Source organism: Scyliorhinus canicula, chromosome 3, assembly GCF_902713615.1.
Source record: "Scyliorhinus canicula chromosome 3, sScyCan1.1, whole genome shotgun sequence".
NCBI classification, from domain to species: domain Eukaryota; kingdom Metazoa; phylum Chordata; class Chondrichthyes; order Carcharhiniformes; family Scyliorhinidae; genus Scyliorhinus; species Scyliorhinus canicula.
The window spans coordinates 153,208,049-153,234,685 of record NC_052148.1 but is presented as its reverse complement, the minus strand read 5'-3'; the positions used below and the strand labels follow the sequence as shown (position 1 = coordinate 153,234,685).

The window sequence follows — 26,637 nt, the reverse complement described above, 5'->3', positions numbered from 1 at the left end:
GTTGTCCCTGTACCCACCCCTTATGACGTCTCTACCCACCATGTTGCCTCATGCTCCCCATCTATCTACCCTCTATGTCTCTCAAATCCCCATGCTCTTCCAACCACCACATCTGGCCCCTATGCCAACGCATGCTCCCACTCATCCCCTTGGACCTTTATAGCCCCTTTGTCAACTTAATGCTAACTCATGCCAACCCATGCCTCTAACCACCACTCTTTGCCCTTACCCCTTCTATGCTAACTGATTTAATATTCACCATGGGCCAATCTTGGGAGCCATGCTAACATAAAAAAAGTTATGTGTCTGTTGATAATGTCATGATTAAATTAAAACACTCTCAACAATAATAAAGCCATTCAATACATTGAACTGCCTTGGGGCGACACGGAGGCATAGTAGTTCGCACTGCTGTCTCACACTGCCAGGGACTCAGGTTCGATTCCGACCTCAGTGACCAGTCCCTGTGTCTGCATTGGTTTCCTCTGGGTGCTCCGGTTTCCTCCCACAGTCCAACGATGTGCAGGTCAGGAGAATTGGCCTTGCTAAATTGCCCTTTAATGCCCAAATGTTAAGTTAGGTGGGGTTACAGGGTTATGGGATCGGACGGAATTGGGCCACGTTGAGTGCTCTTTTGGAGAGTCGCTTAAGACTCGATGGGCTGAATGGCCTCCTTCTCCACTGGAGGGATTCTATGGTTGAAAAATGAAAACAAACATTTCTATTCCATAACCACCTAAAAACGTAAATCAAACCTTTCACTGAACAGGGACCACACTGTGATAGTGTTAGTAAAATCATCACACAACATCAATCCTATAATGATAACCCTCAGGTTTGTGTCAACAGATAGTGAAATACAAAACATTGATTATTTAAAAAAACTCAGCTCAGCATTAACAAATCAATTGATATTCTGACAATTATTTGACGACTTATAAGTTATTTGACAGCTTGGACAGTTTCAATGGGCTCATGTACTTTTTATCTGCAATCATGTCCACTTTTACCAATCCAAAAGGGCACCCTTCCTCTCCCAAAGGGTTTCTTAGCTCTCCCAAATGGTGTCTTACCTTTCCAAAACGTGTCCCAGGACCATATTCAAAGGGGTACCTGAGCACTCCAAAAGGGGACCCAGGCTATCAAAATAAATCCACAAAGTTCAGACCCGCTCTTACATGTCCCGTTTGCATACTTCAGGTTTCAGATACCTACCTCAATAAAATCACACATGGATTGAGGCAGCTGTTGGTTTATATGGTTATTGATGTGCAAGTCAGAACCCACCTCCCTGTGAAAGTGGCGGAGGCTGGGATCAGGGATGGGATTTCTGGATTCAGACCAATTACAGGCATTTTCGCTCAGATGAAGAGTGTCTCTTTCTGCATGAAAATTTAGGCCTTAGTTACCAAGTCACATGGAGCTCTAATATAGGAATGTGACATTTTGTAAACATTTTTAACATTGGAGTGGAGCTTTAAGGTTGTTAACCAGCATTCCTCCCTGAATCCAAGGCCTAGGCAATTCACATTATCATGAAGATGGGTTTTGAAAAGGCAGGAGGCCATAGAAAGCCCTTGTACTATCAGCTTATAGGGTTTTCATAAGATTTCCCTAAGCATCACAGACTGGACAAATATTTGGGAGAGTGGACCAGGATAGAGGCAGTGAGTCCTGCACCTTAAGCAGAGGAAATTCTGGCCCAGTTGGTCACCACACAAAACATGTGTAGGAACCTGCACGCAGATTGAAAAGACTGAGTTTACAAAGATTTAAACAAGATTGGAAGATTTGCTTAGCTTGGCTTAAGGAAAGAATCTCCAATTAGTCCCTCCCTTACGGTCAGTTTGGGACTGAGATGTTATCCAGTTGGAAAATGAAAAAAGGAAGCAAGCCAACAGGAACTGAGAGTAGTTTTGGACTGGTTCTTGGAAAATTAAGTGCTCACTTCAGCGACAGAGTAAATTATCACCATGGAGTGAAGTTTTGTATCATTTTAAAAGTTAAATGGGGAATCGTTTCTGTAGCTTAGACTCTTGGTAGTCTACTAAATTGTGTTTAGATAATTTATAAATTCCTACTGAATAGTGATTAGACAATGCTACTTTTAGTTTGTTCATTACAGTAAAAGTCCTAAATCTTGAAATCTTGTAATGTTATCCTTCTCGTGAGCCACTGGAAATTCAAAAAACTTCAAAAGATTATCGATCTCTACAAGGATTACACCACCGTGGAGTTCCCATCCGAAACATCTCAACATTATTTCCTTCCTTTCCTTCTTTCGGATGCTCCTTCTTTAAGATGCTCTCTTTGAACAAGCTTTGGCTCATCTGCCCTAACATCACCTTATGTGACTCAGTGTCAAATCTTGTTAGATAGCACTTGTATGAAGCACCTTGCGGCATCTTTAATGTTAAATACATAAAATATAAGTTTTCATTGTTACTGCAAAGTGTTCTATATGTCTCACACTACACAACTGCAGGCTGAGTTTTGGTCTTAATTGATCAATTCCTGCATCCTTTCTCTTTTGCAGGAATAAAATGGGAACAATAACATAAATGAGTAGAACTGCCGCAATTTCCCTTTTCCCTGTTATGCTTTTGTCATTCAGGACCTGTGGGCTGCCATGGATAACAGTCAAGCAATTTGTTATTCTCCCAGTATAAAAGAGAAGTGAAAAATTGTCTTGCATAATGAACAGCTCAAATGATAGACTATCACTCTTCTATACAAAATTATGTTGGTGTGTTTTATTTTGATGAAAAGCTGTCACTTTCACTCTGATTACCTGGGGTATAAAACACTCTTACTAAAAATGATTATTGTATTTGGAAAAAAAAACAATAAGTACTGAGAAAGAGAAAATGCCACAGGAACATTAAGAACTTCAGTTGTTAGAAGAACATTGGCTATTGATTATGAAATAATGGTGCATTAAAAATATAGCTTGGTTAAAATTTTAGATATACATTTCATTTTTCTGATATTAAATCAATGGAATTGTGAATATTCAACATGGGGTTATCTTAAAGGTCTTGAGTTAAAATATTCTTGTCTTAATAACATTTTCCTTTAACCCAGCAGCAATTTTGAATTATGTAGTACTTTTAACTAGAAAAGTGGCCAGCAAGCCAAAGAGGGAGAGAATGATGTTGGTCCAAACGTTAGCTGAAGACATGGGTTCAAGAGAGGGTTTTAAAGGAGGAAAGGGAGATGGGGACAGAGAGAGAGAGAGAGAGAGAGGTCAAGTTGTGGGGCTGGAAAGGAAGATTCTAATAAGTGGGGATTATGTGGTTGAAAGAATGGCTTTAGGTAAAGGAATGAAGGTGGTGATTCAGGGGAGGAGCAGGGATGTCTTGCTGCAGTTGTACAGAGCCTTGGTCAGACCACACTGTGAATGTTGTGTGTTGTTTTAGTCTCCTTACCTGAGGAAGGATGCTCTTGCTATAGAGGGAGTGCAGCGAAGGTTTACCCAGACTGATTCCTGGGATGGCAGGACTGTCATATAAGGAGAGACTGATTCGTTACGATTATATTCACTGGAGGTTAGAAGAGTTCAGAGGAATCTTATAGAAACCTATAAAATTCAAACAGTACTAGACAGGGTAGATGCAGGAAGGATTGTTCACGATGGCGGGGAGTACAGAACCAGGGTGTCACAGTCTAAGGATACTGGGTTGACCATTTAGGACTGAGTTGGAGAGAAATGTCTTCACCGAGAGAGTGGTGTTATGATCCCAGTTGGTGTTAGAACTGAACGGGAAAATCCCAGGATGGACCCATAGCTCAAATGACCGTAACTTTTACTTTTTTTTTTTAAATGGAGGAATAGAGTCACAGGATTAGTAATCAGTTATAACAAGAAAATGGAAAATTTATTCAACATGAAGAAAAATTAGATTATGATACACTCCTTTACTCCCTCCTCAGCTTCACAACCACACACAGGTTAACACAGACGGCAAAGTATATCTTAAGCCAGTGTGTTTCAAAGTACAGGTCAAAACTAACGGGTGGGTCGCAGGCAGGTGTCGGGAGGGTCGCAGAGGAATCAGTCATGGTGTTCCCATGGTTATCCTGATGGCTGCTACCGACATTTTTATTGAGAATGGCGGCTGATGTCACCTTTTAAATGAGAATGAAATGAGACTATGTGAAATCCTCTGGCCATAAGCGGCAGCAGTGAGCAGGGCATATGTCCTACATGTACACTTGACATTGGAGCATCCGGTATGTACATGCTTTAGTCATAAGGAACATAGAAAATAGAACAGTACAGCACACAACAGGCCATTCGGCCCTCGATGTTGTGCCGAGCTTTGTCCAAAACCAAGATCAAGCTACAGTGTGCTCCATGTGCCTATCCAATAACCGCTTTAAAGTTCCTAAAGTGTCCGACTCCACTATCACAAAGGAGAGCTTCTTCCATTTCCTAGCAGCTATAAAGCACGTCAAGAGAACTATGGAGACAAACTGTTTGTTACAAGAAGAAAACAGCCAGACTCAAAAAGGTAGTGTACCTTCTGGCCAGGATTTCACATCTGAATTTGTTGGAGAGAGTTGCTGAGTAGAGTCCAGGGCAGATCAGAGCAGTGCTAGTGTTACCTCTGTAAAGAGGTCCAGGGTCTCTGGTTATCAGACTACAAAGAAGAAACTTAACTCGGGAACAAAGCAGTATAAAGATGATTTCTTGAGGTACGCTTTTGTCAATTGTGTCAGTGCAAATAAGGATGAAAAGCCCATGCATGTTATATGCAAAGAAGTACTGGTAAATGAGAGGAGAATAAAGAACGGAGAACAAAGAACATTTGAGCACAGGAACAGATCCTTCGGCCCACCAAGACTACACTGATCCAGATTCCTTATTTAGACCTACTACTTATTACCCAAATGATCTGTATCCCTCCATTCCCCACCCGTTCATGTATCTATCAAGATATATCTTAAACGTTGCTATTGTGCCTGCAGCGCGTTTCAGGCACTCACCAGACTCTGCATGAAAAACTTTCCCCGCACATCTCCCCTAAACCTTCCCCCTCTCACCTTGAACCTATGCCCCCTTGTAATTGAGTCTCCCACCCTGGGAAAACAGCTTCTGGCTATTCACCAAGTCTATACCTCATTATTGTGTAGACCTCAATAAGGTCACCCCTCAGGCTCTGTCTTTCCAAGGGAAACAATCTTAGTTATTCAACCTCTCCTCATAGCTAATACCTTCCAGACCAGGCAACATCCTGGTAGACCTTCTTTGCACTCTCTCCAAAGCATCCAAAGCATCCACGTCCTTCTGGTAGTCTGGCGACCAAAACGGCACACAATATTCCAAATGTTGCCGATCTAAAGTTTTATACAACTGCAATATGGGGCTGGATTCTCCCTCTCGCTGCGCCAGATTTATGATTCAGCACACTGGCGGGATGCTCCATTTCGCCGGCTGGATAATGGGGTTTCCAATTGTGGGGCAGCCTCATGCTGTCGGGAAACCCCCGGCTGCCAGCAAGATGGAGCATCCTGACGACGGAGAATCCAGCCAATCATGGCCTGCCAACTCTTGTACTCAATACTCCGGCCGATAAAAGCAAGCATGCCAATTGCCTTCTTGACGACCTTATCTACCTGCATTGCCACTTTGTTGAAACTTTGGACCTGAATGCCCAGATCCCTCTGTACCTCAATGCTTCTACCATTTACTGTGTAATTCACACCTGAATTTGATCTTCCAAAATGCATCACCTCGCATATGTCAGGATTGAACTCCATCTGCCATTTCTCTGCCCAACTCTCCAATTTATTTGCTGCATTTATCTTATTGTCACCTGCAGACAATCTATATTTTCCTGCAGATCATTTATATATATTACAAACAACAGTGGCCCCAACACTGATCCCTGTGAAACACCACTAGTTACAGATCTCCATTCTGAAAAAACTCCCTTTCACTGTTACTGTCTGTCTCCTGTTGCCAAGCCAGTTCTTTATCCATCTAGCTAGCATACTCTGAATCCCATGCGACTTTACCTTTTGTACCAGTCTGTCATGAAGGACCTTGTCAAATGCCCTAGTAAAGGCCATGTAGGCAACATCCACAGCCTTTCCCTCATCAATTAATTTTGTCACCTCCTCAAAAAATGTTTATTCTCCGCGCTGGCCCCCGGGCATATGGCAGAGCGCTACATGGGTCCGGAGCAGAGGAAAGAAGTCCCCCCATGGAACAAGCCCGCCCGCAGATCGGTGGGCCCCGATCGTGGGCCAGTCCACCGCGGGGGCTCCCCCGTGGTCGGATCCCCCCGCACCCCCTGAGGACTGTCTCCGCATACTCACCTGCCTGGTCCTGCCGTGCGTGAGGTGAGTAATTCACGCCGGCAGGACTGGCAGAAACTGGACGACCACTCGGCCCATCGGGGCCTGGAGAATCGCTGGGGGGGGGGCACTGTCAATGTCCCCCGACCGGCGTGGCGGGAAAAAAGATTAAAAGTTTTAGTTTTAACTGAATTTAGGATCAGTTGGAGACAGGACCTTGGAGAGTGAACATCTCTCAAGTCTGCCAGAAGAAGGCGGGGGGGGGGGGGGGGGGGGGGGGGTGGGGGTCGGAGAATCCCCGGCCAGGGGGTCGAAGAATCCCGGCCAAAGTTCCTTTTAAGCACACAGATTGGTTGTGGCCAAATGTTGAGTCTACTCTGAACCCAAGTTAATGTCTATAGTTTTATCCTCAGAATCCCCCCAGATGATTTGCCACATGAGAGTCCCAAAACTCTACTCCCAAAAACACCCTTAACATCTTTTCTCTTCATAATAATGCTTTCTCTTCGCAGTTTGAATTCCAAAATCCAGTCCAGGTTTTAAAAATTACACTATTAAACAAAGCTTCCGCTCCACATTTAACAGTCAATCAAATCCAGGGTCGGAATTCTCCCCTACCCGGCGGGGCGGCTGCCCCCGGCGCCGAGGAGTGGCGTGAACCACTCCGGCGTTGGGCCGCCCGGAAGGTGTGGAATCCTCCGCACCTTCAGGGGCTGGGCCGGCGCCGGCGGGGTTCGTGCCTCGCCAATTGCCGTGGAAGAGGCTTGGCGCCGTGCCAACCGGTGTCGAAGGGCCTCCGGCGGCCGGTGCGAGTTGGCGCATGCGCGGGAGCACCAGCCTATGCTGGCGTCATCCCAACGCATGCGCAGGGGGGTTCATCTCCGCACCGGCCATGGCGGAGTTCCACAGCAGCCGGTGTAGAGGGAAAGAGTGCCCCCACGGCACAGGCCCTCCCGTGGATCAGTGGACCCAATCGCGGGTCAGGCCACCGTGGGGGCCAAATCCCCCCCCTCCCAAGGACCCCGGAGGCCGCCCGAAGAGCCAGGTCCCGCCGGTAAGTACCTGGGCTAATTTACGCCGGCAGGACCGGCCTAAAACGCGTGGCCACTTGGCCCATCGCGGGCTGGAGAATCGTTGGGGAGGGGGCTGCTACCAGCGGCCGTCAAACGGCGTGGCGATTCCCGCCCCCACCAAAACCCCAGCGCTGAAGAATTCGGCAGCCGGCAGGGATGCGATTCACGCTGACCTCCTGCGATTCTCCGGCCTGGTGGGGGGGGTCAGAGAATCTCGCCCAGATTTGTACACAAACCCCTTTAGGATTTTGTTGTCTTGACTGCTGTACAAACTACTCACAATTGCTTTAACTCTCAATTCCCAGACTATATTAAAATAGCATCAGACATTTGGTTTACCTTTTTTATAAGGCCACGAAGGAATCCACACCGGATACTTCAAAGAAACTTAGTTTATTTACAATAACAATTGTATACATCACATGTGGATCCCAACTGGATCTGTCTTCCTGCTGCCTAACTGGCCGGCTTTATATACCATGCAATTATATACCGTTTGGAGGTCCTCGGCCAACGGGGGAGCTTGTATTCTGCAAATTTTATGGGGATGTTTATCGTTCCCACCCGGTAAGACACTTGCGGGATATAATGGACGAAATTCTCCGCCCCCCACGACGGGTGGGAGAATAGCGGGAGGGCCTTCCCGACATTTTTGCCGCCCTCCCGCTATTCTCCCCCCCCCCCCCCCCGCCGAAGTCCCGACCCGAATCGCTGCCGCCGTTTTTTTACGGCCGGCAGCGATTCTCAGCTGTTAGATGGGCCGAAGTCCCAGCCCTTTACGCCGTTTTTACGAACGGCAAACACACCTGGTCTTGCCGTTCGTAAAAACGGCGTGACTAACTCGCTATTAATAACCATGGCACCGATTGGCACAGCCGTACCACGGCCGTGCCAAGGGTGCCATGGGCCCGCGATTGGTGGGCACCGATCGCGGGCAGCGGGCCCGATGCCCGCGCACTACTTGTCCTTCCGCCGCCCCGCAGTATCCATTCGCGGGGCGGCTCAGGGGCAACCCGGCCCGCGCATGCGCGGGTTTCGCGCAAAAACGCGATGACGTCACCCGCGCATGCGCGGGTTGGAGTCTTCCAAACTGCGCATGCGCGGCTGTCGTCATATGACACGTCAGCCGGCGCTAACTCCGGCAAGCGGGCTTAACGATTTTCGTTAAGCCCGTCTTGCCGGAGCCTACGGCGTCGGGCTGCTAGCCCCGACCGGGGACCAGAATCGGTCCCCGGTCGGGAAGGGGCGCGCTGCCGTAAAACCCGCCCGGGTTTTACGGCAGCTTTACGATTTCTCCCGTTTTGGGAGAATCGCGCCCAATACCTTTGAAGACTGCTGTCATATTTACATGGTTGCTGCAATTGTCTTTTTAACTCAGAACACTTTGCTTACTCTTTGCTGAATTCTTCTGAACAATACCTTGGACTCTGTTCACTTTACCCCAATAATCTTAAACATTCTTTCTGTCCCAATTCCCTGATTATCTGGTCTGAAACTTGCACTTTAAGAAAGAAACCTGTTTCAAGCTTCTGTCCAGTCCAGTCTTTCTTCTGGCTTAGTTGAGAGATGTTGGGCGCGATTCTCCGCTCCCCACACCAGGTGGGAGAATCGGGGGAGGGCCGGGCGACTAACGACACGCCCCCCTGGCGCCCCCCGTGATTTTCCCACCCCCCCCCTCGGAGGAATCGCCGCTATTCATGCCGACCGGCGATTCTCCGGCACGGATGGGCCGAGCTGCCTGCTGTTCCCGACCGGTTCACGACGGTGGCAACCACACCTGGTTGCTGCCGTCGTGAACATGGGCGGCAAAGTGCCGTTTGAAGCTTGTGGGGGGCGGAGAGGGGAGTGAGCACCACGGCTGTGCTCGGGAGTTGACTGGCCCGCGATTGGTGGCCACCGATCGTCGGGCCGGCGTGTCAAAGGGACGCACTCTTTCCCCTCCGCCGCCCCGCAAGATCAAGCCGCCATGTCTTGCGGGGCAGCGGAGGGGAAGACGGCAACCGCGCATGCGCGGGTTTGAGCCGTCAGACGTCGTGACGTCAGCCGCGCATGCGCGGGTTGGAGCTGGCCAACCTGCGGGTGGCGTCACTTAGGTGCCGCCGTCGTGTCATTCTCGGCGCGCCGAGAGTTACGGCGAAGGCCCGGTGGCCGAGAGTTACGGAGCGCCGCTCCTACCCCCCCCCAGGTGGGGGTGAATAAGGTGAGAGGAGCGGCCTCCGAGGCCGTCGTGAAACTCGGCCAAGTTCATGACGGCCTTCCCGATTTATCGCGGGAGCGGAGAATTCGGCCCCTTCACTCACCAAGGACCTGGCTCCAACTGATCCTAAATGCAGTTAAAATTAAAACTTAACATCTTTTTTATCCTTACAAAGGTCTCCACATGCTTAGGCCTTTTATTTATTCTTCACAGTGTCGCCATCTCGAAGTACACAGTTGAAACTTAACCAACCTCCACACATAAAAACACCTTTGTCCAGCATGAATCTAACTGTAGGTTTTACTCTTCCAGTCACAGAAACATTAAGTTAACCGACTTAAAACTATACCTTATTTCTAATATTTACCAATACAAATATAAATCCCTTAAAAATACCTTTGTTTTCTTAACAGTGGTGAGCCTACGGAATTCTCTATCACAGAAAACAAATGAGGCCAAAACATTATGGGCTTGAATCTCCAATTTTCAGGATATGGCCAGAGGATCCATGGCGTTTTATGTGTGAAAAAATGGTGCTGCCCCAGCACCGATCCTCCGACCGGTGAGGGGCTCACAGCCGCACCACATAAAATGCCCAGCCTCCACAAAATAAATGGCCAGAGTATTGCCGGGTTCATGGATACGCATGGCGACGGCCTGGAGCGTTTGTGCCGTACAACATGGCATCGGCCTACCACATAGTGCCCCCCTGGACAGCCCCTCGCACCCCCCACCAGTCCCCCTAGCACATGCCGAAGCCGGCGGGGGGCATTCCCTGGCCAGCAACATGGCTCCCGCCTGACTGTGGAGGCGCTGAGACCACGGTCAGGTTCGGTTTAGCACAGGGGTAAAGAGCTGGCTTTTAAAGTAGACCAAGACAGGCCAGCAGCACGGTTCAATTCCCGGACCAGCCTCCCCGAACAGATGCCGGAATGTGGCGACTAGGGGATTTTCACAGTAACTTCATTTGAAGCCTATTTGTGACATTAAGTGATTTTCATTCATTCATTTAATTCAAGTTACAGGTGCATTACATAGATTGTCATAGAATTTACAGTGCAGAAGGAGGCCATTCGGCCCATCGAGTCTGCACCTGCTCTTGGAAAGAGCACCCTACCCAAGGTCAACACCTCCACCCTATCCTCATAACCCAGTAACCCCACCCAACACTAAGGGCAATTTATCATGGCCAATCCACCTAACCTGCACATCTTTGGACTGTGGGAGGAAACCGGAGCACCCGGAGGAAACCCACGCACACATGGGGAGGATGTGCAGACTCCACAGACTTACGACAAGGGCAGAGACATAAGTGCGTAATATTACGGAGGCAGAAGCAGTTGGTCTTTGTGATGAAAATTCTATGGGGTTTGAAGTTCAGTTAAGAATCAAATTGGAAGCTGAGGGTTGTGAACAATCAGTTCAGCTGGATAGAGTGGCTAACAGGAGATGGAATCAGTGATGACATTATAGAATCTTGATTGAAACTTGAAAATCCCCTGAAAAGAAAACAGTGAAAACATATAACTCTAAATTTAAGTAGCAAAAAATCAATCTTATTTCAGTAGAATTAATATTTAAAATCATTTCATACTACCGTAATGGCCTGAAACTATGATTTAAAAAAATATACATTTATAATTAATTGCTAACTAATTAATATAAATTTAAGAATTTTCAGCATCTCGTATTCTCAATGATACTTTCTCTTAAACTAAATGTTTGTGGACACAACTTATTCAGCATAGACTCTCATTTCCCTCCAGATTTAAGATTAATTAAAACCATGCTTTAGAAAATGTGGTATAAGATTCGCAACTAATAAATGTTGACTCAGTCCCAGAGGACCATCGGCTGCTTTCCGCGTTGAGAGCTGACTGGTGGTAATTTAACCTGAAGGTTGCCACACCTCAAACGAAGGGCAAGGTTGGAAAAGTGGGGCCTTCATCAATAACCTCAGCCAGTGCAGGAATTGATCCAGAATTATGCTGGTGGGTCACAGTGACTGTTCTCTGTAGCTGGCTGAGCAAAAGACTTCAACCAGCAAGTGTGAAAGACGATAGCCGGAATTCACCTTTTTGGGGACTAAGTCCCCATGCCTACTGGAAAATGGGAGAGAAACACTCAGGACTTTTTCCTCGAAAGTCCGTGCTGATTCTCCGTTTTCCAGGGGGTTAGCAGAGCCCAGGCGTGCGTCCCGCAGCTCTGGCCGCCGGCAGGACCCTGCTGTACAGAACGTGTGGCCGTGCATGCGCACAGCGGCTGCAAGCAGGTCCGCGCATGTGCGCGCCGGCCCACCTCGGCGCGGAAACTGCCAACATGGCGGAGCCACACAGCAGGCCCGCGTGGAGTAAGGTAGGTCCCCCCCCAGATCACGATGGCTCGCCGATCGGTGGACCCTAATCGCGGGCCTGCCCACTGGTGAGGCCCCCCCGGAGTCAGATTCCCCCCGCCCCCCACCAGGACCGCCACCGTGGCTGCGGGTCCGAGCTCCCGCCGGGTGGCACCAGATGTAAACCACGGCGGTGGGAGTTCGGCCGGTTGCCCGAAGGGAATCGCCACGGGACCTATTTCAGTGGCCCCCGACCAGCAGCGCGGAGACCGGAGAATCGGGGGCATGGCATCAGAGCGGCGTGGCAGGAATTTCCCGCTCCCCCGGCAATTCGCAACCCGGCGCGGGCTTGGAGAATCCCAGTTCCTATTGCAATCAATTGGAGATCAACCAGCAGGACAAGGCAGGACATATACCGGAAAATTGCAGCCTCATTTCCCAGTTTTAAAAATAATTTTCCTGTTTTGGGTTCCAGCTTTTTATTCTCCATAACAACCTTCCAGCCGGAGTTATGGCCTGGTAAGTGAAGGGTTCGGGGGGGGGGGGGGGGGGGGGGGGGGGGGGGGTGGGGGGGGGGGTTGGCAGGAGGTTTCACAACTTTCCCCGGCTTAATCAAAATGTATTGAATTTATGAATATTTACATCAATGGAAAAGATGGGCTAACATGGCATTGTAAAGTCGGAACCAATGTTGTGAATTTGAAACAGGGTGTCAATTATTAAAAGCCTTAGGGGGGAGGGAGGAGGGGGTCAGGTCACCCTCATGCATACGTGTTGTGGGGGCGACCCATTATTCCCACGATGGAGGGAGGATATCTCTCATTGTCAGCGGGGTGGGGAGCAGGATTAGCGTTGTGGGGGTTGGGGAGGGAGCATCCCGCCATACCTTGGGTCAGGCCGCCCACTCAAAATGATGGCCCGATGCTGGGACTCCGACAGAATCCAACATGCTCTCCACTATGCAAAGTTACATGGTTCAGGAGAGAGACGCACATCTGATCCATGTTCCCCGAGCTTTGGAGATCAGTCCTGATTCGCTGCTGGAGGGAGCACTTAGGCTCCTGAACGGAGAATCCCGGCCAATATAAAATCCAAGTTCTTTGTAAAACTGGGGACAGAATTCATAACTAGAAGAAAGCCATTTGGCCCATCATGTCAATGCTGGCATTCAGCAACAGCAACTCACCAAGGCCTATTGTCACGTCTTTTCCCTGCATTCTCTGATATTCTCTGAATATCTCAGTGAAATCAGCCTTTGCCACACTCCTGGGCATTCCATTTCCTACCCACTCTCATTGTAAAAGTTTCTCCGATTGCCACTCAACCTTAATGGCTGCCCACCGGTTCTTGAGCCTTCTGTGAATGGAAGCACTTTCTCCCCATCGGGTCTGTCCAGACCCCTCATCATTTTGAACACCTGAATGAATCTCCTAACCTTCTCTTCACCAAGGAGAACACCACCAGCTCCTTCACTCTATCAACACAACGGAAGTTCTTTATCGCTGGAATAATTCCTGTGTACCTTTTCTGCATCCTTTCTTACTCTGCACATCCTTCCTAAAGTGTGGTGCCCTGACTTGAACACAATACTCCAGTTGAGGCTTAACCTGTATTTTATGCAGTTTTATCATAAATTCCTTGCTGTTGTACTCTGTGCCTCTATTTTTAAAGGCCAGGGGATGATTGAAGATAGATGTGCCTGGTTTAGCTCACTGAGCTAAATCGCTGGCTTTTAAAGCAGACCAAGCAGGCCAGCAGCATGGTTCAATTCCCGTACCAGCCTCCCCGGACAGGCGCCAGATTGTGGCGACTAGGGGCTTTTCACAGTGACTTCATTGAAGCCTACTCGTGACAATAAGCGATTTTCATTTCATTTCATTTCAAATGTAAGGGGGTTTAAGGAGGAGAGGGATCTCGGGATATATATTCACAAATGGTTTAATGTGTCAGTGTTTGAGAAAGTGTTTAATAAAGCATCTGTGATCATGGGCCTTATAAATAAAGGCAAAAACAATTTGTGATAAATCTGTATAAAACACTGGTTCAGCCGCAACTGGTGTATTGTGTGAATATCAGGGCACCACACTTTAAGAAGGATATGGAGTGAGAAATGGAGCAGAAAAGGTTTACAAGAATTATTCTGTGTGTGAGGAACTTCAGTTCTAACCCTGCTTCAGTTGTAAACTGCAATGCATCGCAACATCTTACATGCATTTACACAAGTGATTGACCAGTAATATCTAAAAGGTCTGCTTCTGTAGCCCCTGCCCTGTTCTCCAAAAATAGATACAAGTCTTTTGCAATCTAACTTTGCGCGGATAGCATGAGGTCATCAAGGAACCTCAGAATCTGACTTTGCTAAGTAAGGTGGTGGTGTAGTGTTATTGTCACTGGACCTGTAATCTAGAGATTCAGGGGCATGTTCTATACCTGGGTTCAAATCCTGCAATGATAGATGGTGAAGTGTGAATTTAATATGAATCTCAAATTAAAACTCCAATGATGATCAGAAAACCATTCTTCTAAAAACCCAGCTGGTTCACTATATATTTTTTTAAATTCATTGACAGCATGGGCGTTTCGCTGTCCAGGCCAGGATTTATTGTCCATTGATAGTTGCCCTTGATAAGGTGGTGGTGAGCTGCCTTCTTGAACCACTGCAGTCTGTGAGGCGTAGGTACAGAGACAATGCTGTTAGGGAGGCAGTCCCAGGATTTTGATACATTGGCAGTGAAGGAACAGCAATATATTTCCAAGTCAGGGTGGTGAGTGACTTGGAAGGGAATCTCCAGGTGGTGGGGTTCCTAGGTATCTTCTGCTCTTGTCTTTCTAGATGGTAGTGGTCTTGGGTTTGGAAGGTACTGCCTAAGGAAACTTTGTGAGTTACTACAGTGCATCTTGTAGATGGTATATATGATTTCCACTGTACATAGATTGTGGATGGATTAAATGTTTCTGGAAGGGGTACTAATCAAGCAGGCTGCTTTGCCCTAGATGGTATCGAGCTTCTTGAGTGTTGTTGGGGCTTCACTCAAACGGGCAGGGGCGACTATTCCATCCTGACTTCTGACTTGTAGATTGTTGACTGGCTTTGGTCACTCAGGAGGTGAGTTACTCACAGCAGCATTCTTCGGCTCTAACCTCGTAGCCACAGTATTTATCATAGACTCATAGAATCATAGAATTTACAGTACAGAAGGAGGCCAATCAGCCCATCATTGCTGCACCAGCCATTTGAAAGAGCATCCTTCTTAAGCCTACACCACCACCCTATCCCCGTAACCCAGTAACACCACCTAACCTTTTGGACACTAAGGGGCAATTTACCATGGCCAATCCACCTAACCTGCACATCTTTGGACTGTGGGAGGAAACTTGAGCACCCGGAGGAAACCCACGCACACACGAGGAGCAAGTGCAAACTCCAGAAAGTCATCCGAGGCTGCGATTGAACGCGGGACCCTGGAACTGTGAGGCAGCACTGTGCCGGCTTATATGGCTAGTCCAGGTCAGTTTCTGGTTAATGGTAACCCCCAGGATTTTGATAGTCACCTTAAGAAAGGAAATCTGCCATCCTCACCTAGTCTGGCCTATATGTGACTCCAGATATTAAATACCCTCTGAAATAGTGAGCTGGACTCTCAGATGCCCGCCTCCAGGAGACGAATTCCAGATGTCGCGGAGAATGCAGCATCATCCAAAAGGCACTATTCCGTTCCGATGCTCAGGTCCCCCGCTGGCGGCAGTACTGAGGTTCATGCCCCACGTTAGTGGAAGGTTGTAAATAGGTCAAATCTGCCCATTTCCATCTTATTAACAGGCTGGGTACTGGATTCTCCAAGCCTGAGTGATTCTGCGGCCCTCTCCGCCTGAATTCACGTGGGCGGAATTTGGTGCAAGTGTCTCCCAATATGGCGTGGCCCTGGCACGATGGAGTTCCCGGTGGTCTAGGGGGGTAACTATTTAAGGGAGATGCCATTAAAGTTCATTGGAGGAACCCCTCCCTCCCCCCAAAATCCAAATTCTGCACACCTCACCCCCAAAGGACCCCACACCAACAATTCCCAATCAGATAACCCGCCATAAGAGACCGCTATAGGAGAGATTCCCACGAGAGACCCCCCCCCCCCCCCATTACAGAGACCCCCACCAGAATCCCCCCTCTAATTATAGGGATCCCTGTTTGAAAGTTAGAGAACAGTCCAGACAGAGACAGTGAAAAAAAAAATCACTGCTTTAAATCACACCTGCTGGCTCAGGCAGAGGAAGCAGCACCTGCAAATTCTTAAAAAGTGAAAACCATATCAGTTGGGTTTAAAACCCTTGCTATCTTTGATCTGCAAGGTTTTCATTCACATCAATGGGAATTGTTTTCAATAGGCTGTGATTGACAGCTTACACAGAGCCAACTGTCTGGATTGTTTAATTCAATTTCCTTTTACACTTGAAAAGACCCCAAGTACCCAGCTGTGAAACTAAGCCCAATGTTTAGAAACATCTAGCTATGATTGACAGCTCTTGGACTACATAAAAGGCAGTTATGTGCTCTCACTTCCCCTTTTTCTCTGAGGAATGCACATGTATTTGATGTGGTCCAAGAGCTGTCAATCATAGCCAGATTTTCACAAGCATTGCCATTAGTTTTGCAGTCTCTGTCTGAGTTGCTCTCTCGATTCCAGATAGGGGTCTCTGTAAAGGAAGTGGAGGGGTCCATGGTAGGTATTTCTCTTCTAGGGTGTTTTTGCTGGGGGTCTCTGTAATGGGGGTCTCTGGTGGGGGTTACTCATATGAGAGGGTCTCTGGTGGGGGTTTCTCTTATGGGAGGTCACTGGTGGGGTCTCTCTTATTGGGGTCTCTGGTAGGGGTTCTGTAATGGGTCTCTAGTGGGTGGCTCTCTTCTGGAAGGTCTCTGGAGGGTCCTCTCTTATGGCGGTCTCCAGTGCAGGTCTCTCTTCTGGGGGTCTCTCTTAGGGGGTCTTGCTTATGGGGGTCTCTGCACTGGGGGTCTCTGGTGGGGATCTTTCTTAGAGCAGTCTCTGGTGGGGATCTCTGTCATGGGATCTCTATTGGGGGATTGTGGGGGCGGGTCAGGTCACCCTTGTACTGTGGGGAGGGATGGGGGGTGGAATTGCGTTGCAGGGGAGAGGGGGCCCAGCCACCGGACCTCACTATTGGGCCACCTACTCAAAATGGCGAGGGCAATAGCAGGATGTGTGATGGAATCCCTTGCAAACCACGCAATGAATAACGTTGCTTGGCAAGGGATGGTTAATCACTTCTGGATTCCCGCTCCCAGCAGGACCGCACCTCAGAGGTGATTCATCTCCGGTGGGAGACCAAATGGAAAATTCAGCACAGTGTTTGGCAATAAATGCACACAATGAATGTATGGTGAACTTTCTCATATCAGTTTTAGCTTGAGTACTGGCAGAATTACCTGATGGTACTCAGTGATTAAATTTCACATGTTCTGGAAAGGAAACATTCCATAAATATCAGCTACCCTAAGCAACTTCCACACCCAATAATTGAAAATATTAAATGAGTATGTATGAATTTTTAATGGCTACTTGTCATTTTGTTAAGTTAAAGTATGTTGTATAATTAAAGCATATCTGGAAATCTCTGCATGTAATGTCCAAAATGTATATAAAATTCTACTTCCAACTGTTTTGAAAGAGTTGGTAACTTATTTAAATGGGGGTAAGAGAGATAAGGGGTGGGATTCTCCGACCCCCCGCCAGACCGGAGAATCGTGGGGGGGGCGTGAATCCCGCCCCACCCACCGCCGGATCCTCCGGCGGCAGTTTTTTGGTGGGGATGGGAATCACGCTGTGCCGGTCACCCCCCCCCCGGCCCGCAATGGGCCGAGTGGCAGCCCGTTTTCGGCCGGTCCCGTCGGTGTGAAATACACAGGTCCTTACCAGCGGGACCAGGCTCTGAGGGCGGCCTGCAGAGCCCTCGGGGGGGTGTGGGGGGATCTGGCCACGTGGGGGGCCCCAAAGGTGGTCTGGCCCGCGATCAGGGCCCACCAAACCGTGGGCTGGCCTATGCCATGGGTGCATTCTTTCCCGCCATGCCGGCCGGGGCCGCCATGTCCGGCAAGGAGAAGAACCCCCCTGTGCATGCGCTGGGATGACGCCAGCGCACGCTGTGCTCCCACACATGCGCCAACTTGTGCCGGCTGGCGGAGGTCCTTCGGCGCCGGTTGGATTCTGCACCTTCCGGGCGTGGAGGATTCCACACCTTCCGGGTGGCCCGACGCCGGAGTGGTTCACGCCACTCCTCGCCGCCTGTATGGCCCGCCCCGCTGGTTAGGGTAGAATCCCACCCATGAAATATGTATGTTAACTTACCAGCAATAATCTCCAAATTTTGCTAATAATTCTGTTGACGAGAAAGAGTTTCATTCATCAGCCATGATTTGACATGCCCTAATGATCAGTCTCCGTTGCAGAATAATTTGAATTTTAAAATCATAGAATTTACAGTGCAGAAGGAGGCCATTTGACCCATTGCACCGACCCTTGGAAAGAGCACCCTACTTAAGCCCACACCTCCACCCCATCCCCGTAACCCAGTAACCCCACCAAACATTTTTGGACAGTAAGGGCAATTTAGCACGGCCAATCCACCTAACCTGCACATCTTTGGTCTGAGTGAGGAAACCGGAGCACCCGGATGAAACCCACACAGACACAGGGAGAACGTGTAGACTCCGCACAGACAGTAACGTAAGCCGAGATCGAACCTGGGACCCTACAGCTGTGAACAGTGCTAACCACTGTGCGTCCGTACCTGCTGGCTGGCTGACCATCAGACGGGCAGCACTCCATCATCTAAAACTTTTTTTGCTCAACATCTGTATTCAACAAGTTATTTAAAAATGTTTTAGTGATGACTCCAGGGCAACAAATGTCTTTTTCGGTCAAAGTGATATAAACAGAATGCATTGGCACTCAAATACTGTTCTAGTAAAATTTCCTTTAAATCCATACTATTTCATTTCACACTGCAATATCTCCCCAAACCTCAAAATGCAGTCTTTGTGATTTTTTTTGCTGTAGGACAAGAATAGCAGTGTTGCCAGCAGCTTACTCGGGAATTGATACAGTCAATAATAATTTTAGTTATGACTAGCACACATTAATTTGAAATAGTTAATAGCTTTGAAAATTAAAGGAACACATCAAGTTGTTTCATGATCAATAAGTTAAAAAAAATGATAGTTAACCCAAACATTTTTCCCGAGTAGCTATATTATGTTTAAAGCAGCAGTTAACTTGGGGAATTTTAATAAATTATGTGGGTTAATTCTCATCCATTCTTTAGATTTGACTTTTCTGTGTAATTCAAAGCTTTTTTTTTACAATTTCTGGAACTATGTAAGATAGTTAATGTAAAGAGCAAAACAAATGAAAGAAAGAGAAACAGCCAGACCGACATGACATTTCAAATCTGATGATGCAGTTTAGAAAAGTTAAAACATCTGAAAATAATTTTTAAAAATTCATATTGTGCTATTATGATTCTTAATATAATTTAATATGAGTGCTACACAGGAGCAGTAGCAGGATTTAAAAGGGTAAAAGCAAATGTTAGGATCGGGACATCTATGTGCTGTCACAATCAGTTCCCCTGTGGAATTAATGCAGTGAGCAACGATGAAGGAAGTGCGATATTGCCCCTGCTGGCAGTGGCCCAGGGTCTTGAGAGGATAACCATGCTGAGGAGTAAGCTACCCCCAGGTAAGGATTCACATTTAACTCCTTTAATTCCTACATTATAATAGATGTAAAGCATATTCAGTATCCAAAGAGTTAAAGGTGACAGTCAGTATAAATACAGATTTGGGCTAAACACAATGCCAAACATTGGGAATTTAACACTAGTCACTGCACTTTGTACTGCTAGAAACAAATAGTAACTTCCTTACCTTCAGAAAAATCGATCAGACCTAGGAAATGGAGCAATTTGAGAGATGCACAGATAATCACAACAATGCCAACAGTTTGTAGACCTTCTGACTCCCATTCCACATTCAGCATTTTTCAACTAAACAAATCATGCCACTATTGCTTTTCCAAGGGCTGAGTAATCCCGTCTGCTGGTGAAAGTAGTTAAAATCTGAACTGAGCAACTCTGTAGTGGAGACTACCTTTCCATTCCTATACTGAAACTAATTGACCGCAACGATTGCTCTAAAATGTCATCTGAACCTTGCATATTGTCCTTTCATCAGCAGCTGATTTTATTAGCATTGAGTTCCCCAAGAGTGCTTCTGTGACCAGTAACCCCATTACACGACATCACATCCAACTGTAATGCTACCTCCCTGCTATTGGAAACATCTGTTAACTGGAACTAGCGAGATGCGTATATTATACAAGAGATTTTTGTATCAATTTGGACAAAACAAATCTAAGAAATAATAAAACTTACACAGGGAAATATAGCAACCTGTCTTGAGATATAAACTTGCTTAAACAAAGAAAATCATACTTTTACCCTTGAAGTGCCATCAGGTTTGATAAGCTTTCGTTGTAGCTTTTTGACAGTCTGAAAGGCTTTGATTTTGTTCAATCCATTACCAAGGCGATCTCAAAAAATTGCTGCTCATACACACATACATCTTGTTTGATCATTTACAACGAAAGGCTGCAGTTAGATATTTCTTTACTTCACTAAAATAAAAACCTTAAACAGATAGCACAATAAAACAAGACCCAAAATGCATGAAGTGCCGAGGTCCATTAAGTCTTTATATTCCATGCAAACCAACAAAAAAACAGCATGTGCTGTCAAGAGACTGAAGCAAACTTTATATCTTCAGATGAGATTATTAGTAACACCCCTGTGATCAAATGCTAGATTCTTAAAGCATTTTAATATTTTAATTGTGTATAATCTTACCTAGATTTCTGAATTTTTTTATCCATTCTCCAGTTAACTAGGTTTAAATCATTAAAATGCGGGGCTGAATCAAAATAAACTCCTCAATTTCCAGTGACTTAGATATAGACACATGAAGGATTCTAAATGAGGTTCATAATCAAGATTATTGTAAAATGACCACATACTCAGGCAATGTTGAATTTACCACCAGGCTGAGGGGAAAGCTACTGAAGGTAAGAAATCCCTAATTTCCTTGTGCATTTACCTGCATTCAACAAATGAAGCAAAAAAAAGGAACTTGAAGTACAAAGTTTCACATCTAATGATTCACTGGTGTTACCCAAATATAGCTTCACCCAACTGTTATCTCAAGCTAAGAATTTAAGAAAACTGAAAGGTGTTTGTTCTCTTTGTTCTTTGTACATCGATACTGACTGACAGAATAAGGAACAAAGATATATCACTCAGTCAGCATTTCTTTTTTTATAAAAATTTAGAGTACCCAATTACTTTTTTTTTTCCAATTAAGGGTCAATTTAACGTGGCCAATCCACCTAACTTGCACATCTTTGGGTTGTGGGGGTGAAACCCACGCAGACACGGGGAGAATGTGCAAACTCCGCACAGACAGTGACCCAGGGCAGGGATTCAAACCTGGGTCCTCAGCGCCGTAGGCAGAAATGCTCACCACTGTGTCACATGCCGCCCACAGTCAGCATTTCTAAATATATATGCAGAGGATATTCCCTTTAAACTCGTGGCAGCAAAGAGGCAGCAAAGTAAGGTTAATTGCTTTACTCTTTGGAAGCATCCAGGAAGAGCAGAAGGAAACAACAGGTTTTCTCCATCCTTGGCGTTATTTCCTTATCCTTGTACCAGCTAATATTTAGAACCCCTAACTTCACACAGGAATCTTAGCTGTGTGTCCAGGGCAGCATTTGGCTCATGTCCAAATTTCTGCTTCTGTCTGCCAGCCTTGACATTTCTCCTGCTGCTCACTGAGACAAATGTGAAAAAATAAAATGGAGTTTAGCAGTTAAAAGTGGCTTCCTCTCTGACTTTTGGATTCACCTCCCAATTCAAACCACTAACTTACTGGTACTGCCCCGAGTTCAAAATATTTTAAAGGGGTTGGACCAGATTTGTTAGGAGATGTGGTGCAAGGCTTCTCAAAAGAGTGATAAATCATGGCGATACTGTAGTCCCTAGTTGGAAAGTCAAAAAAAAATAACCGTTTAATATTTTCTTTGAAATACATTACCCCTTTTTTCTTCTCATAAAACTGTGACTCAAATGCAACCATTTATAGTATCAATGAAACAAATGCTATTATTCACCTCAGACTCTTAGGGTGGGATTTTCCTTGCATTTTGCATGGCTTGCCTGCCCCGCTGCCAGGGGGACCTGCCGGAGGGAGTCACCTTTGGTGGGACCAAAAGATCCCACTAGCAGGAAGAACCAGAAAATCCTGCCCTTAATATTGGATAAATAAACACATGGGCATTGAAAAAATTATTCCAAGAAAGAACAACTTATTACAAGGTACTAAAGATGTCAGGTGGGATTCTCTGCCCCGCTGAACCAATTTTCTGGTGCAGCGACCTCCCCCCACCCCCACCCCCCAACTCGGCAGCAGGATTCTCCATCCCACCAGCCAGTCAATGGGGTTACCCATTTTGGGCAGTCCCATGCCGTCAGGAAATCCTTGGGTGTGGGTGTGCTGCCAGCGCAACCGAGAATCCCACCAGCGGAGAATCCAGCCCGTGAATCAAACAAACCTTGCAGTCTTCAATGCAGCTATGTTAACATTACCTAATGAGCTAAGTAGATTAGTCATTCTTGGAACTCAGCAACGTTCACTGATAATGAAGATATAATCATAAAAAGTAATTTGAACAAAAGGCCATGATGTCTGTTTTTCCAGGTGGCCTCATTATGAATGCTTGACTGAGCTTCAAGTGACTATGACTAACCTATTTATCTCAGCAGACAATGTTGATGCAGCTTTAGAGAGCACACATCTTTAGTATCTTGTAATAAGTTATTTGTTCTTTGAAGAGTACTTCAATATTTATTTATTTACAAAGAATTAAAAGGTGTGATGTGGATAAAAATCCTTTTGCCATTGATCTATGAAAGTCTTTGATTGATTAACACTTTCCGTAAGTTATAAGCAGAGCAGTTTTACTCAGAGTTGATTTTTTAAGTCCATTTGCTTATTGTGTCAGTCTCATGAGCAAGTTGATTACTGCCATAATTGCTAATGACTCATTGCTTAGTGAGGTTAGAGGTTCTGACACTCATGAGTACAACTGGGCTGATGTTTGACAAAATGGAGGCAGACCTTCTAAGCTAATAGCCTCATCATCTACCCACCTCCTTTGCCACCTTGCAAGGCAACAGGCTCAATTTCATCCCATCCCAGATCCCTGGATTGAAAATATGCCAGGTGTGAGCCTGCTTCCCAGAAACAGGTTTGCAGAGTCAGGAACTCCTGTTAGCTGCCTTCTGGATGAATTTCTGGTCCAATTTTCCGACAGAAGCTAATATAAGCCCACTATTCAAAAAGGGAGGTAGAGAGAAAACAGCGAACTAGAGACAAGTGAGCCTAACTTCAGTAGTAGGGAAGCTACTGGAGTGCATTATCAATATTGCATAGCATAACATTTGGAAAGCAGCGGCATGGGCACACAAAGTAAGCATGGATTTCCAAAACGGAAATCGTGCTTGACAAATCTACTGGACTTCTATGAAGATGTAACGAATAGAGTTGACCAGGGAGAACTGGTGGATGTGGTTGATTTAGACTTTCAGAAGGCTTTCAACAAGGTCTCACATAGCAGATTTCTATGTAAAGCTAAAGCACATGGGACTACGGGTCGCATCTTGAGATGGCTAGAAAGCTGGTTAGCAGACAGGAAGCAAGGAGTTGGAATAAATGAGTCTTTTTCCGATTGGCAGGCAGTGTCTAGGGGGCACCGCAGGAATCTGTGCTAGGACGCCAGCTGTTCACATTATATATTAATGATTTGGATGAGAGAACTAAATCTATTGTCTCAAAATTTGCAGATGATACGAAGTTGGATGGGAGGGTGAGCTGTGAGGAGGATGCAGAGACGCTTCAGTGAGATTTGGACAGGCTGAGTGAATGTGCATATGCATGGCAGATGCAGTATAATATGGATAAATGTGAGGTTATCCGGTTCGATAACAAAAATAGGACGGAAGATTATTATTTGAATGGGTGTAAAATGAGAGAGTTGGATGCTCAGTGAGAACTTGGCATCTTTCTGCATCAGTTGCAGGAAGTAAGCGCGCAGGTACACAGGTACAGCAGGCAGTAAAGAAGGCAAATGGTATGTTGGTCTTCATATTGAGAGGATTTGGGTAGGAATAGGGATCTTTTACTGCAATTGTATAGGGTTTGGTGGGGCTACACCGGGAGTATTATGTGCGGTTTTAGTGTCTCTATCTGAGGAAGGATGTTCTTGCGATGGATGGAGTGCAGTGATGGTTTACCAGACTGATTCCTGGGATGGCGGGATTGTCATATGCGGAGAGACTAGTTCGTTTCGGATTATATTCATTGGAGTTTAGAAGAGTAAGAGGGGATCTCATAGAAACTTATAACATTCTAACAGGATTATACAGGGTAGATTCAGAAAGAATGCTCCCGATGGTGGAGGAGTCCAGAACTAGGGAGTTATAGATGAGGATAAGGGGTAAACATTTTAGAACTGAGATGAGGAGAACTTCCTTCACCCAATGAGTGGTGAATATGTGGAGTTCACCACCACAAAAAGTAGTTGTGGCCAAAACATGTAATTTCAAGAAGGAATTAAATATAGCTCTTGGGGTTAAAGGATCAAGGGATATGGGGGGGAAGGCGAGATCAGGGTATTGAATTTGATGATCAGCCATGATCATAATGAATGGCGGAGCAGGCCCGAAGGGCCAAATGGTCTCCTCCTGCTTCTATTTTCTATGTGTGTTTCTATGTACATCTCCGACAAGAGGCCCAAGCCATTCTGATGTTTCATATGCTGGCCAGCTGCAAGTGCTATATGAAAGTTAACACTCTACTCAATGCGAAGGACAGGTGGAAGAGAATTCTGTTGTTCCTTCATGGAGTTGGGCTGCTGGAAGTTATATGTTAAATAAAAATAATTTGTGAGCTAGGGAGCGCAAACGTGCCTGCAGATCTTTGTCGCTCCAACAAGAGTATTCATGTACACGTTTGGCTTAACTATTTCTGCAGTAGCCTATAATGTTCCCGTTAAGGATAGCTGATTGGGCTGTTCAACCCTAATACCATAGAGCAATGCTCCAACTGGCATAGGACCACCATTTGGTAATGAAATGTGGACCTCTACCAACGGCAGGCAGGTTATTTGATCACCCATTTCTATCACAGATTGAGATGGAAAAAAAAACACTGCCATTTGCAGTCTGCCACTGTTCTGCTCCTTTTGGGCAGACACCCTGAAAATCAGCTCCATTGAGTTGTATTTTGAGTTGAATTATAATACATAAATATTCTACGTGGCTCTGCATGACAAATATATCCCAGCCTTTCGTCAGCCAGTTCTGTGGTTGTACTGACTGTCGTGCGGGTGAAGTCAGCTTTGACAAAGAGTCATCGGACTCGAAACATTAGCTCTTTTCTCTCCCTACAGATGCTGCCAGACTTGCTGAGATTTTCCAGCATTTTCTCTTTCATTTCAGATTCCAGCATCAGTAGTAATTTGCTTTTATGCAGGTGAAGTCTACAGTTACATGTGAGTTTAGGCGAAAGCAATTTTCCAAAGTACATTAGGCTCTTAAGATTACATTTGCAAAGCTATATCTTGCTTTCACATAAGTATTTGAATTACAATGATATAATTCACATCAAACTGTCATTGTATCACATACATTGGACATTGCCCATGTCATATTCGACACAGTCACCATATTCATCCACTCCTTCACAAACACGGACAAATGTCTCTTCAAATAGTGACTAATAGTCAGCTCTTGCTGAAAATATCTTGTTCACTTGTCCAATGGTTTCTGCAGTTAGCTCTTTGAAACGTCTGGCTATGAATGAAGCAAACTCTGCTCAGAGCAAAATATAAGATCGTGGAGTTTTGATCTCAGCTGAAGGTACCAAATTAAAGAACCAGCCATTCATTACCCTGAATTATATTCAAATTAGTCATTTCCTTCAACATTGGCTATCTTTTCAGGGGCATAACTCCTTTGTCTCTTTCACACAAGGGACAGTCCCACAGGCTGGACTACAGATGCAGAATAACCACTGAATAAATATTTAATTGCATAATTAATAGCTTTTCCATATGCTTTTTGCATCAGAGCAGCAGGGAGGAGAAGTCCTCTCACCATCTAGTGAAGATAATGAAACAAGACTACTTCTTCTGGGTTGGAGATAAGTGGGAAATAAATTCTGAGTGAAAATGCTCCACTGTTGTGGCTTTATATTACTTGTGTTCATTTGCAAATGCCTTACGTTTATCAGGAGTTAGAAGCCCTTGCATCTTAAATTATCTGCAAATTAATGATAATCTGTCTGTGTAGATTTGCACATTCTCCCCCCTGTCTCCATGGATTTCCTCTGGATGCTCAGGATTCCTCCCACAGTCCAAAGATATGTAGGTCAGATAGCTTGGCAATGATAATATTGCCCCATTTGTGTCCAAAGATGTGCAGGTTAGGTGGAGAGACTAATTTGAATATAATTCAGGGTAATGAATGGCTGGTTCTTTAATATGGTACCTTCAGCTGAGATTAAAACTCCACGATCTTATATTTTGCTCTGAGCAGAGTTTGCTTCATCA

General features: G+C 45.9%; 1 protein-coding gene across 5 annotated transcripts in view; it reads right to left on the bottom strand.

Annotated features, from left to right (window-relative positions):
- Positions 1–26,637, bottom strand: part of kcnip4 (Kv channel interacting protein 4) — a 1,191,104-nt gene that overhangs the window by 259,353 nt on the left and 905,114 nt on the right. The window contains exon 1 of one of the 5 annotated variants that reach the window (XM_038791488.1): positions 19,842–20,043. The exons of the other annotated variants lie outside the window; for them this stretch is intronic. Within the exon in view, the coding sequence (XP_038647416.1) occupies positions 19,842–19,953 (112 nt within the window). The 5' untranslated portion in view covers positions 19,954–20,043. Of the gene's footprint in view, positions 1–19,841; positions 20,044–26,637 lie in introns of those variants that run through there. 5 annotated transcript variants of the gene reach the window in all.